Source organism: Entelurus aequoreus, linkage group LG03 (genome assembly GCF_033978785.1).
Source record: "Entelurus aequoreus isolate RoL-2023_Sb linkage group LG03, RoL_Eaeq_v1.1, whole genome shotgun sequence".
Taxonomy (NCBI): domain Eukaryota; kingdom Metazoa; phylum Chordata; class Actinopteri; order Syngnathiformes; family Syngnathidae; genus Entelurus; species Entelurus aequoreus.
Genome location: NC_084733.1, coordinates 65,302,559 through 65,316,523, shown reverse-complemented (window position 1 = coordinate 65,316,523; position 13,965 = coordinate 65,302,559). Strand labels below are relative to the sequence as shown.

Genomic DNA, 13,965 nt, shown 5'->3' with positions numbered 1-13,965 from the left:
TTCTGTGTCCCCGGGTGTGGGACAAAAGTGAATATTAAGTCGTGCCAACCTGTCTACAGAATGTTTTGGTTGTTTGGGTATGATTGGGGAGTCCAAGGATGTTACAAAAACAATCATGACGCACGAGATAAACACAGTGATGCACAAGAGACATATAAAAAATGGCAGAAGACCGGGACTCGAGAGAGATTTTGGCTTGTGTGTGTCTTGTGTGCTCTGGAGTACATTTTGTCTGTTTGCACGGACAACTTAATTCAACCTGCACTTCTGATAATGGGTAAATAAATTTGTTGTACTAAACTACTTTTGTTGCCTGCTTAAGCTTCGGACAATCCACCACAGAAATTGGCGTCACGAACTAGGATGGTCCAGAACTCTGCAAGTCAACATCCGCTCCCGGCTTCTCTCTCAGGCAGACAACGGTTGCACGCGCGCATCTAATAAAAGGTAATAGCTATTTTGCTTACTGTGTAAAAGTTGTCTGTCTGAAGAGAAACGGGATCGGTAAGACAAAAACTTAATTTTTTTTTCATAAAAGATAGGCATAGCAGGTTCTCCAAAAACAACCTGGAATGGGGTAAATTATGGTTGGATTGAGTTGTTTTATATGTGATCATTTGTCTGTGTGTTTGTTGAAAACTTGTGGTTTCTTGTTTTTAGCTATAAGGGGATTGTTAATAGAATTTTGGTGGTTTGGAGTGTTTTGAAGCATAGACTATGTGAGACGAATACATTTCTTAACCTCTTCCTCCTTTTTCATTGTCGGAAAAGGAGGCTTCTTTCTGCAAGTGCATCAGAATTAGCCAGAGTTGGATACAGCTAAATTTAAGGCAGGGTTTGCTAACTGGTGTGACATTTGGCCCACACAAATTTATGAAGTCTATGAATGTGCAACATATCTGTCTATGTGGAAACTGTAGCGGTGGAAAAGCCTCATATTGGGTGACCGTTTGGTGACTCCGGTAAAGGAGATCAACTGAGCTGTATTTGTCACGACGTTCTGTTTAATTTGCTGCAGTATAGACGGGTAGAGATCGGGCTGCATATGGTAGAGCTTTGGTGAAACTTGGTGAAGCTGTATGGAACTGACCAAAACATGATGACTGTAGAGCATCGGGTGATTATCAGTGACTCTATGGTGCTTTTATGCTGTTGCCGTGTATTGGTCAGGGAGTAAAACCAGGGGCTGCTCCGCTGAACGGGTTAATCGCCGTTGTATGAGTAATGAAGGGACCTGTGTTTGTTAATAAACGGCCATTCCACAAGCACGCGTGCAAAGTTGTTTATATTTGTCCGGACATGGGGTGGGATTGTAATTTATAAATGTGTGTGTATAATGATGAATGCTGAAATGTGTGTGTATTGAGTGAGTCAGTTTATGTTGGTACATTTAGATATATGCGTAATTTAATAACTTTTGTGTAGCACCTGTTTTCTTATCTGTTTTAATTCCCCTCTAATTGTCTATTCCCCTCTTCTGAAAGGCAAACATTATACCTCTCGGTATTCCCCCTCCCTCACGCAACATCCCCCCTCCCCTCCCTTCACGCTTTTTCTCACAGCACCGCTATCTGTAAAAGTTGGGAAATTGTCTAAAATGTGTGTGCTTGTGAGAAAGTAGACAAAGTTTATGTACAGAAAACATATGAGTGAATGATCTATCCATTTAATTATCTTATTCCGCTCTCGGATGTTGGATCGCGGGGGCAGCAGCCTAAGCAGGGAAGTCCATAAATGTTTCTTATTATTAAGGTTCTGATATGATACAGCTGTGCTTCTGGAGGAGAAAAATAGTTGACTGTTGCATTTATTTTTAACTGTGCTGGTGATTGTAACTGTGTGACACTATAGTTTGCAAGAAGGCTCTTGCTTTTTGGGGAAAGATGTGTGCATGTGACTCAGTAAGAAAATAAAAAAGGAGGCCCTGCTGGGAGACATTTTTAGATAAGGAATGTGTGTGTGTGAAGAGGCTGTGTGAGTGACAGCTGCACGTGAGGCGTGGGCCGAAGAGGTGTGACACTGTTAGCATAGCATTGAGCTAGGTTAGCATTGAGTTAGCATAGCATTGGATTAGATTAGCATTGAGCTAGGTTTAAAAAGAAATAAATTATATATATATATATATATATATATATATATATATATATATATATATATATATATGCAGTGGACAGCTGTACTCAGTCTGAGGAGAGTGCTGACAGGTTGGTTTTGATAATAGGAAAAATAAAATATACTGTATATGAATAAATAAACATTTAAATATCAATACATACATTTGGACTGGGACATTGAAGCATTGTTAAATTCATTAGTCATTAATTATGTGTGTAATATACTGTATTGAACAGCCTTGTTGCTTATCTGATCCATCCAGTTCCTGTGTGGAAGTTGAGACAAACAAACACACACACACACGCACATCATAGGTTGGAACACATTGTAGCTTTGAATTAATAATGATATAGCAAACACATTAAATAAAATAAAATTTAATAAAGGTAAATTGATTATTTAATTATATTGACATTTTTATTATTTCAAGAATAATCACGATGAAGTAAAATTTAAATTTATATTCTAAAACATCTAAAAACATCTGTGCTACATGGAGTTTGAAGAAGTACAGATAAGAGACGCCAGACTCAGCACCGTAGTCAAAACAAAACGTAGAGAAGCGTTAAACAAATTCTAATCAGAAGGAAGACAGACCAAAATATGAGAACTTAAGTAAACAGATAGCAAGTAAACCAGAAATAATAATGTAAATAAATAACAAAGAAAGCAAATTTCTATGTGACATTGGAGCATGTAGAATTACATGTAGATGATAAATAATGATAAATGGGTTATAATTGTATAGCGATTTTCTACCTTCAAGGTACTCAAAAGCGCTTTGACAGTATTTCCACATTCACACACACATTCACACACTGATGGCGGGAGCTGCCATGCAAGGCGCTAACCAGCAGCCATCAGGAGCAAGGGTGAAGTGTCTTGCCCAAGGACACAACGGACGTGACTAGGATGGTAGAAGGTGGGGATTGAACCCCAGTAACCAGCAACCCTCCGATTGCTGGCACGGCCGCTCTACCAACTTCGCCACGCCGTCCCCAGAGAATAAAACTAAATGGAAATAACTTGTCTGCAAGATGAGCGTGACGTCATGAATTGTGCTCGGGTTAACAATAGATAAGATAGATAGACAGATAACACGTTATTGATTCCTTCAGGAGAGTTCCCTCAGGAAGAAGAAGTAAAAAGTAAACAGTAACTAATAAGAGTATAAATGGAAACAGAACAGTAAAATAAGAATATAACAAGAGAAACTAGGCATTAGCGACCGTGTTATGAAAAAGTATTGTACTGTTATTGTTTTGCATTCCCTGTCATCCTAGCCCCCCCAAAGAGGAGTTGTACAGTCTAATGATGTGTGGGACAAAGGATTTTTTATAGTCTAAATCAGTAGTTCTCAAAGGAGGGTATGGTGTTTTCCGCTCGGACAAAAAGGGGGGTACTTAAGATTTTTAAATATTCTAAAAATAGCAACCATTCAAAAATCCCTTATAAATATATTTATAGAATAACACTTCAACAAAATAAATATTTGGAATTAAGTTCACGAGTCCAGATGGATCACTATTACAATATTCAAAGAAGGTTGATGATTGATTATATGTTTAGAAATATTTATCATAATTTAATCACTTGTTTAATTTTTAAAACATTTTAGTTATTCTTATATTTTTTTGTTGTTGTCCAAATAAGTCAAGTAAGACCACAACAAATGAGCAATATGGTGCACTGTTATACAATTTAATAAATCAGAAATTGATGACATTATGCTGTTTTTTATTTTTTTATTTTACTGGGAAAAAAGGTTGAAAACCACTGCCCTAAATCATATCTAAAGCTAAAATTATTTTATAAGACTGATTATTTTGGATTATTGTGTTTGTATTGTGAGAGAAGGAGAGAGAGTGAGAGAGAGAGAGGAAGAGAGAGCAGGTGAAGGAAGATTGAGGGTGAAGAGGATGGTTTGAGAAAATATGGGAAAAGGATGTTTATAACATTACGTTACGTGAATGGTTTCTAGGAGAACAGAAAATAGAAACATTGTGTGAAGTGTAAGGAAGAGATGGATACAGGATGTTTGTAAAGGAAAACGAAAGTGAAGAAAAGATGAGAAAGTGACAAATGAAGGTATTCGTAAATGGTATGCTGTTGATTGTGGTTGGCTGCAAGTTTGTTTATTTGTTTGTTTGTTTAGTTGTTTGAGTGAAATGGGAATAAAATCAATAGGAATAACTACATGCAAAATGGAATAAAACTATAATGAATGAATAGATGAAATAAGTTTATTTTGGTATTATAATCAACCTTCAACCATTTTGTGTGAGCAGTTTAACAGTACAGATTAGACATATTAACAATCATACACATTTACACACAGAAAGAAAAGAAAAGAAAAAGAATGACCGAAAAAGGAATAGGCGGAAGCCAAAGCTTATATTGGCCTATCCTATACATTCACTGAACATTAAATTACCTGGAACATCAACGTTAAAAGTAATTGTTACTATATTTTATAATGTTCAACAATTACTTTCAAGGGTCTCTTAAACCATAACAAAAAACTACAAGTGTTCAGCTCATCACTGAGGATGGTCCATCATTTAACTCCTAGAACTGAAATACATTTGTATTTTTATTTTTATTTTACTAGACCTATTTCAAAAATCAATATCCCCCGTAAATGATAGTTTTCTCCTCATAATGTAAATAAGCTAAGAATACAAACTGGAAGGCTGTTCTTTACTTGAAACATAATTGCCATTGTTTTAAAATTAAATTATCTGAACATTTAACACATTAGGACTTAGAAAAAATGGATTGGTATGATCATAATAATAATGCTTTGTGTATTATTGAAATGAGTCTTTTAAGTTTAAGTATTGGGTCTATATTTCTTCTATAAACATTTCCCCAAACTTCAAAACAATGTTACATATGGAAAAATAAATGAATAATATAACATGTGCAGACATTTCTTATTCAGCATGTGTTTTACTTTATACCGAATGGCAATGGATTTGGATATTTTTCTTTAATATGTTCAATATGCGGCTTCCAACATATTAATGATCAATTATTATTCTCAAGAATGTAGTTCATATACTCTGTCAATTTCCACTTGATTCAACTTTAATTTTTGTTTCACAATTTGACTTTGCACCCTGGACAAGTCGCCACCTCATCACAGGGCCAACACAGATAGATAGACATACAACATTCAAACACTAGGGCAAATTTAGTCTTATTAATTTCCCCATATTGAGATCTATTACTCAAAACAACTACTTAACGACTATTGTGAAACACCTTTCTAATTTATGGGAGTATTGAGATAGGATTGAGGAAGATGTCTGCTGTGGTGGAGGTGAGTTTGGAAATTAATTTAATAAAAGTAAGTTTAAGTCGGGTAACTTTAAAGTGTAGTCTGACATTTTTAATTTGGAGTAATTTATTTTTATTTAGACATTGCAGTACACCATACTTCTGGGTGTTGAGCTAAAAGAAGATAATGGCATGACAGAATAAATAGCTTTGTTTGTGTGGCGCTTTTCATGCACAGGGCAGACTCAAAGTGTTTCACAGACAACAAAGTGAAATGAAAGAAAATAAAAGCAAAATTAAAATGCAGACAATAAAAATAAACAGTGCGGACGTTAAAAGTTAAAAGATTAAAAGATTTAGCTGAAAGATAAGGAGAAACGTGAATAAAAACATTCTTTTGTTTTGGAGAAAATTACGCACAGCGGGAGGTCAGAGTGCAAGCATGACAGCTTGCTCGAACCTACTGATTGACAAATGATAGTTTAAATTAACTTATAGATAATCTTTAAGTGAATTAAAAGGGTACTTAAATACACATGAAGTAGTACGTATAATCTTTGAATTAGGGTTATTGATTAACATTTAATGGGATAGTTAAGACTGTGATTTTAAAACGTGATATGCAAAATTGAACTAACCGAGAGGATATGAAAACAATGGGTGTACATGTTTTGAGTTCCAAATTCTGGAGGGAAGAAACCTCAACAAAACGTAAAACCAGACAGACGGACTTGGGTGGTAGCCGCGGTTGTCCTAGGTCAAGCTAGGGTGGAAACTGTTATGCAGCCGGGGGACTGCCAACTTCTCTGAACAAGACAAGCTCCAAAGTTGTAGCCAGAACATGCTCACAAAAAATACAGGTGTGACAGAGGACGCCCACAGCAGGATACAAAAAGACCCCTGCTGGACATAAGTGTCAACGGACAATGTTCAACACAATCTTTGAAGCATTCCTTTGTGGTCAACCTGCACACACCTTGTAATGACCTGCTTACGAACTGTGCCCTGACAATTCAATACCGCACAGAAGGAACTTCCTGATGTTGCCTGACAGCACGACATCAGCTGACAACTACTGGGGACGCCTCCCAGGAACGAATGGAGGACGGGGACTGCTCCAACTGTCCTAGCACTGGCTGACTGAGGTGCGTCCGTGTGCCCTGCCACCCAAACCGCCAAAGTGTATGATCACCAATTAGACGACTCATAATAGGAGCCTCTTGACTCTTATATATGGTGGGACTCAAGGTATGGCCGCTCATGTGAACTATCCTTACAACAATTAGCATGGTATAAGATGGACAATTGCTGTCCCACATTGTTCCCTTGTCCTCTGTCCTGCCTACGAAACCAAAGATTTAGGTCGAATGATTAAAACAGGGCGTAGCTGCCGCTGATTGGACCGATACGCTAATACCACATTTTCAATTATTTCGGTTGTCTGTTAAAAACATAACTATTTGCTGCAATTTGGACACTCCTGCTGTAGGCTACAAGGAGCTAGCAGCTACACAACAGCTGAGCTAAAATAAAATTTAAGCATATCAAATAATTGTAGTACATACACAAAGTCGATTAGAGACAGAAGTCTGTAGAAAGTATTCAGTAACAAATGAGTCTGCATCATTAAACTTTCCACAACAAGAAACATACTGAACAAATCCAGCAGTTACTGTCAGACTCTAATCTGGGTTACATTGTCTATCGGAGACATGGTTTAAACCCACAACACCTTTTGTTCTAATTAATGTCCCGGGGTACAAGATTACAGGAAAAAACAGATTGAGTGACAAAGGAGGGAGGAATTATGATTTATGAAAGGGAAAACATTAAAAGTAGATCAATTTGAGTATGTTGAAATTAAAATCACATTTTCCTCAGAAATGTATTTCAAGGTAATTGTAGTATGCCGACCGACCACAGCGAAATACATTTTTCTCGATTCATTTTCAGACATCCTCAAACAGCATAGTATGAAAGAAGTAACGTCATGGGGGACGTTAATCTGGACTGGTTAAATAAAACACGTAGAAAGAAACTTAAGGATATTATAAACGGCTTCTACATGATACAAAGGATAAGCAGCCCTACTAGAATTACAATTGGATGACAAAAATCAAAGAGAACATCTGTAAATACACTAATACAAAACCAGAAAGAAGAGTGCTAAAATAAAAATACCATTGGATTAATAAAACAATTTGGATTCTAATAAGACATCGGGACTCAGCTCTCATAAGAGGAATTATAACAGGTCTAAATACAGATCGTATGATTTTAAAAGTATTGAGGAACAAAGTTACAATGTTTATGCGGAAGTCTAAGGCTGACTTTCATTTAGAATTAATCTAAGCTGAAAAAGGGAACATTAGAACAGTTATGGAAAATCATGTACAAACTTACGGGAAGAGCGCAAACAAGAGACAACACTATAACATTAAATATCAATCAAATTTAATTGATATTAAATGGCGCTACTATCGCAGACAGTCTGGACATAAGTAATAATTTTAATGAACATTTCATCTAGTCTGTACAAACCCTGAATAAAAAGTCCCTCAAAATCAGTGCAAAAAATTGTCATTTATTCGGGATGGACTAATTTTAGAATTAACAAATGAAACAAAGTTAAACAAAATCTTCGCTGCATTATCAGACTCACGATCTAGAGATACATATACGCGTTGGACACTATCTTCCTAAAAACGTATAAGGATTGTATTATTGCTCGTATAACAACAATTGATAAATAAATCAATAACGGAAAACACTTTCCCTACCACGTCGAGAAACTGCTACTATAATTAAATCCATAAAGCAGGAAATAAAGAAGACAACAAGTACAGACCAATTAGCCTTCTCCCCGTTATAACAAAAGTAATAGAAAATTTGAAGTTAAAAGGTGGCTTTGGAGAATTCAAAGCTGCTCACTCTGTCGCTAAGAGGGGCATTATGTTGACACATCAACTTAATGTGTAGTATATTTATCCATGAGAGCATTTTTGTTGTAAATTGTGAGGTATGGCTGTTAAAATCTTGGTTGTTTTTACGAATGATGACAGATGTGAACAAGAGCATGTATTGTCTTTGTGTGATGATGTAAATAACGTGTGGTTGTATTGTATGTTAAGTATGTGTCCATGAACGGGCATTTGGTGACTTTTCTTAAAATTGATTAAATGCTACAGTATGATTATTTTTTGATTAATTATTGATTATTATGAATGTATATATTAATTATGGTTAATTAGTGTCATAAATTTATTGCTTGATTTTTGGATCCCTTTAATTTAGGTAGCCAGGGACTGCAGATGGAAAGTAGCTATTTAAATATAATCTGGTACAGAACATATCTGTTTCTGAACTTAATGTTTCTGTGCATTGTCCTATCATAGATAGACTAAATTAAATACAACTATTTAGTGAATTATTGAGGCCACAATAATTCACTAGGTGTTGTAAAATATCAAAGTACTATTGCAAAAGCGAATTATTATTATTAAATTCTTACTATTATTTATTTATTTATTTTTATTGTAATTACTTATGGAGTTTATTGTGAAAAAATTGTGAACAGGAAGTGAACAAAAAGTTTTGCAACTGTTATGTAAAGAAAAGGGGTAGGATTAAATAAGCTCTGCTTCTTCCTACTCCTTTTCGAACATGTTGAAAAGAAACTGGAAATTGTGATGTATCATGTTGTATGCTTGCATGTTCGAAATAAACTCAAACTCAAACTCAAACTCAAACAGTGACCTCAAACATGACCTGTCCTCCTGTCCTCTCTTGCTGCACTTGACTATCAGCTGCCTTTTCTTTTTCTTGGATGTTTCTGAAACTACTAATACTACTACTACTATTACTATTACTATTACTACGACTAACACTGTCCCTGTTTCAGGGACAGAGGGGGGAGGTGAGTTTGGATTGGGTCAAGTTTGAGCGTGTTGAGGGTTTATTTAATCGATATGATCAATCCGGTACAAGGATAAAGGAACGTAATGATTTAGATTGACAATTGTAGTGGTTGGCGGAAGCAACCCCAACCTCAAAGGAGGGTGCCAATTCAGTAATTAAATGTTTTGTGAATTATCTAATATCCCGACATGGTTTCCACAAAAAGAGTAGGTCAAACAACGGCACCCATTTTAAGGAAGCAGGCTATCATCCTCAGTCCCAGGACCAGCAGCTTCCTAGGAAGGCGGAAAGACCATGAGACCAAAATGGTATGTTTGCAAAATGTAGAATTTGTGTGCCAGTTCCTCTGTGCAGATTTGAGGATGAAAGCAGCCACTCCAGATTCCCTTGCACTCGCTAAGAGGGGCACGGTCAAAGCCAATCCAGGGCCAACACCAGATACATGACTGGAAGGAACCGAGAGGAGAGACAACACCTTGCCAGCGATGACGAGAACGACTAAGGTTGCCAGCCAATGTGTCCGTCGGGACTCCAGCAGCTGTGGAAAGAGGTGTCGGGAGTGCCGAAGCAGCGAGGAGGCCTTGAAGCAAGCCGAGGGCCTGGACCAAAGCCCCACGCCCCATACTCTGCCCCAGCCTTCACCAAAGCCCCCACAGCTCCAACTCTACCTCAATTTTCCCCAAAGCGGCCAGCGCGCACATGCCATTAAACAGTCTGCCCAATGGACTGAACCACACCCCTCTTAGTGACAGAGACAGACTGTTTGAGTGGATCTCTTTCTTCACCAAGGCAGCCAAAAGCCCAACGAGGTGTCGGCAGGCCACCAGCCTGAGGCACCACCGAGCCATCTATACGAGCACTAATCGAACATGGACTCATACGAAATTCAGTTGTGTGTTCAAAATCAATTGGTAATTAACAATATTGGTAACTACATTCATTGCAAATGCCGGAAAAAATATTTTTGCAAATGTCTTACAGTCATAAGTCTATATACATTCATCTAATTATGTTCATGATCAAAGTATTTGTTATTCCTTTACTAAATCAAAGGGTAGGCCACTAATCGTGTTCTGTGAGATGGTTTTACTGCAGGCTGGTAACAGCGATCGCTCTGTAGGAGGGTCATAGACGGAATTTTGCCTCGTATTGCCTCTATCTGCGGTAGAGATTTAAGTTAGTGGTCTACGTCAGAAATTGTTTTGGTCCAGGGTCTTAGGACCCTGGAAGGAGGGTATGTAGTAGAATTTCTGACCTTTGACCTATATTTCATGTCTGTCAAGAATGTATGCTCATTTGATTTCTCTTGTATTCTGTGTCCCCGGGTGTGGGACAAAAGTGAATATTAAGTCGTGCCAACCTGTCTACAGAATGTTTTGGTTGTTTGGGTATGATTGGGGAGTCCAAGGATGTTACAAAAACAATCATGACGCACGAGATAAACACAGTGACGCACAAGAGACATATAAAAAATGGCAGAAGACCGGGACTCGAGAGAGATTTTGGCTTGTGTGTGTCTTGTGTGCTCTGGAGTACATTTTGTCTGTTTGCACGGACAACTTAATTCAACCTGCACTTCTGATAATGGGTAAATAAATTTGTTGTACTAAACTACTTTTGTTGCCTGCTTAAGCTTCGGACAATCCACCACAATCACCCTAATGGGAAAAGGAGGTACACTCTCCCCCCTTTACTGGCAGTCCAAGAGGATTGGAGGAGTGGTGCGATGCACCCTTGCTGGAGAGACTCTTGCCATGTCGGATGGAATAGACAACGCTGTATTTCTTGCCACCCTTTATTTTGAGCTCACTACTGGCATCGCTGGTCTAAATGCTCCAGCGTTAGTTTGTGTGACTTGATAATCATTCCCTCTACGATGCTCTTCGATCAACAAAACAGGTCACAGAGAAAAGGCTTCAGTTGGATATAAGTGGCATCAATGAACTAATTCACAACAGAAAAATACAACAAGTGCTTTAGTCAGCAAAAAAAGTTCAACTGGCTGACTGTCTTACGAAAAAAGGGGTATCACCCTTGATGCCTTTGAAAGCATTGAGTGAAGGAAAATGGGTTCTTACCTAAGTTGATTTTATTGTTTCTGTTGTTTAAAAAGACATGTATTTGTTCTCAAGAAACATGTGCTATTTAATTTTTTTTATTTATAAAAGATAGGGAGATTGTTAACATGTTTCTCCATATACTGGGTTAACGCATGCACAGTGTTTGTGGGCGGGAATAGGGGATCGAGTGTTTTCCGGTTTTACCTCTGTGCGGGAGTTGATTAAAAGTTGTGAACCAGAATAGACGTCGTGTTTATTCACCCTCATTTAACATATATTATGACCCCAGTGTTTGCTAGCAAGGGTTAAATGTCAAAGTGTTTCAAGTGGTCCAAGTTCCTCTGTACAACAGGAGCTTGCTAAAAAAATTTCTCCAAGAGCTCAGGGGCCACTACGGTGTCGACCCCGAGTTGACTAGCCCTGCTCTACAGCATTTGTAGCATTATTAACTTGTGTTGTTACATCAATACAATTATGTGATGAATGTTTACAAGCTACTAGCCATCAACGTGCATCGCCATGACGACAGCTTTTACCTCCTGTGTCGATGGCGTCGATGAGGGCGTCAGTGTCTTTGCTGCGGATACAGTCTATGAGCTGTCGGTGGGATCTTTCTCCCGAGCTGTCCAGGCGCCGCAGACACGGGATGCGACTGGAGGAGCCCGCTGTGGATTTGGGCAGGGCTTTGCGGCCCTCGAAGAGCAGCACCAGCAGCAGGTCCACCAGCCGCATGGTGTCCAGCACGCAGCGCTCGTCCCCTCCCAGAGCAGACTCCATGGAGTTGGGCAGAGCGGAGCGCAGCAGGTCCTGCGGACAGCAGGAACACATCAGCGGCGGGACGACCGCTTTAGAGGTGTGTGACCTACGTGCGTGACGAGTGGCGAGCCTCTGCACAGTGTGGACAGGAGGCTGACGATGGTGGACACCTGGTTGCTAACTTTGGAGTCAGGCGCTGACGGGGCAGAGCCCGTCAACGTGCGGCCGGGCTTACAGGCCGAGGAGGGGCCAGACGCAACACCACCGGCGGCCGCCATGCGGGACAGCAGCTCCTCTGCCAGGCCGTGTTTAGCCAAAGGGGCGGGGTCCACTCCCCGGCGGGTGAAGCGGTCGGCCAATGAGGCGAAGCAACGCAGAGCCCCGTCTGACACCTGAAACACAAGGGGTGCACGTAAAGAACCGCACTGCCACGTGTCATATGTGGGCTACCTGGTGGTCTTCGTGCTTGAGGAGACTGGAGAGAGACTCCACGCAGGTCTCTAGAGATGAGTCCTGGGGCTCCATCTTGCTGCACAGGCGTGACACCACCGCCATGGCTGAATGCAGCGTGTCTTTGTGCACCAGATGGCCACTGTCTCGGATGAAGCTCAGCACGCAGTTCAGGCCACCCGCCTCAAAGACGGCGCCGGATTCACGGGTGCAAATCAACTCCAGAACCTAGGACAAACACGGTCATATGACTTACCCCGCCCGCAGCGGCAGGGATTGTGTGACATTTGCCGACCAAACCTTGACACACTGCTCGGCTAGGTCTCTACTGGTCCTGTTGTTGAGCTCCACCACCACCAGGCGGCTGCAGAGCGCTTTGATAGCGCCGTCCACGCCCACGATTCTGCGGGTGCATTCCGCAGACACGTCCAGGTAGTAGGTGATGGCGCGGGCCGTCACTTCCAGCACGTTGTCTGGAGCGCTCTCGTCCAGGAAGATCTTGCACAGTGCCGGCAGGAAGGTCCGGGGAGGACACCTGCAAAAAGGCGAGGATGAAGTAGACCTCGAGGCGGAGGCGTCGGCGCACTTACGTCTCGAAGCAGCGGTCCACGTTGTCAGACATGAGCAACAGCATGCAGAGCTGCTCCAGAGCGATGAGCTGCATATCACGCTCGTCGCCTTGACCCATCTGGAGCCACTCCAGCAGGGTGTCCGGGTCCACGTCGGCCATGATGGCTCGCCTGCACGCACAAGTATTGCAATTGTTATCGTCATCATCTCTATTTACACAACATGATGAAAGTCCGTACACTAGACTGACACATAAGGACCTCCAGAACGCCAGTGTCAAAACTCCTTTTGGAGGGCCACATCACAACTATGGCTGCCCTAGGAGGGCCACATTAAATGGTGTGGCAGACCACGTTGAATAACGAGGCGGGCCACAAAAAAATCCTGTGGCGGGCCACGTCGAGGGCCACAAAGAATAACGATGCGGGACACAATAACTGTGGTGGGCCACATAAAACATTGTGGCATGCCACATTGAAAGACGTGGCGGGCTACATTGAATGATGTGAAAGGCCACAGTAAACAAGGAGGTGGGCCAATTTAAATAAAAGTGCCAGAACTCAAAATAATGAGGTGGGCCACGTTAAATAAAGTGCCAGAACTCAAAATAATGAGCAGGTGGGCCACATAAAATTATGTGGCAGACCACATTAAATAATGAGGTGTGCCACATAAAATGACGTGGTGGGCCAGCTAAAATTAAGTGGGAGACCACATTAAATAATGAGGTGGGCCACATAAAATGATGTGCCAGACCACATTAAATATTGAAGTGGGCCACCTAACATGAGGTGGCAGACCACATTAAATAATG

The 13,965-nt window shown here is 40.4% G+C and overlaps 1 protein-coding gene across 1 annotated transcript in view; it reads right to left on the bottom strand.

Moving 5' to 3' along the window:
- LOC133646728 (E3 ubiquitin-protein ligase HECTD1-like) overlaps positions 1–13,965 on the bottom strand; it is a 49,928-nt gene that overhangs the window by 22,576 nt on the left and 13,387 nt on the right. Inside the window, 5 exon segments of the mRNA XM_062042429.1 lie at positions 11,912–12,182; positions 12,242–12,523; positions 12,582–12,809; positions 12,882–13,116; positions 13,172–13,321. Coding sequence (XP_061898413.1) covers positions 11,912–12,182; positions 12,242–12,523; positions 12,582–12,809; positions 12,882–13,116; positions 13,172–13,311 — 1,156 coding nt within the window. The 5' untranslated portion in view covers positions 13,312–13,321.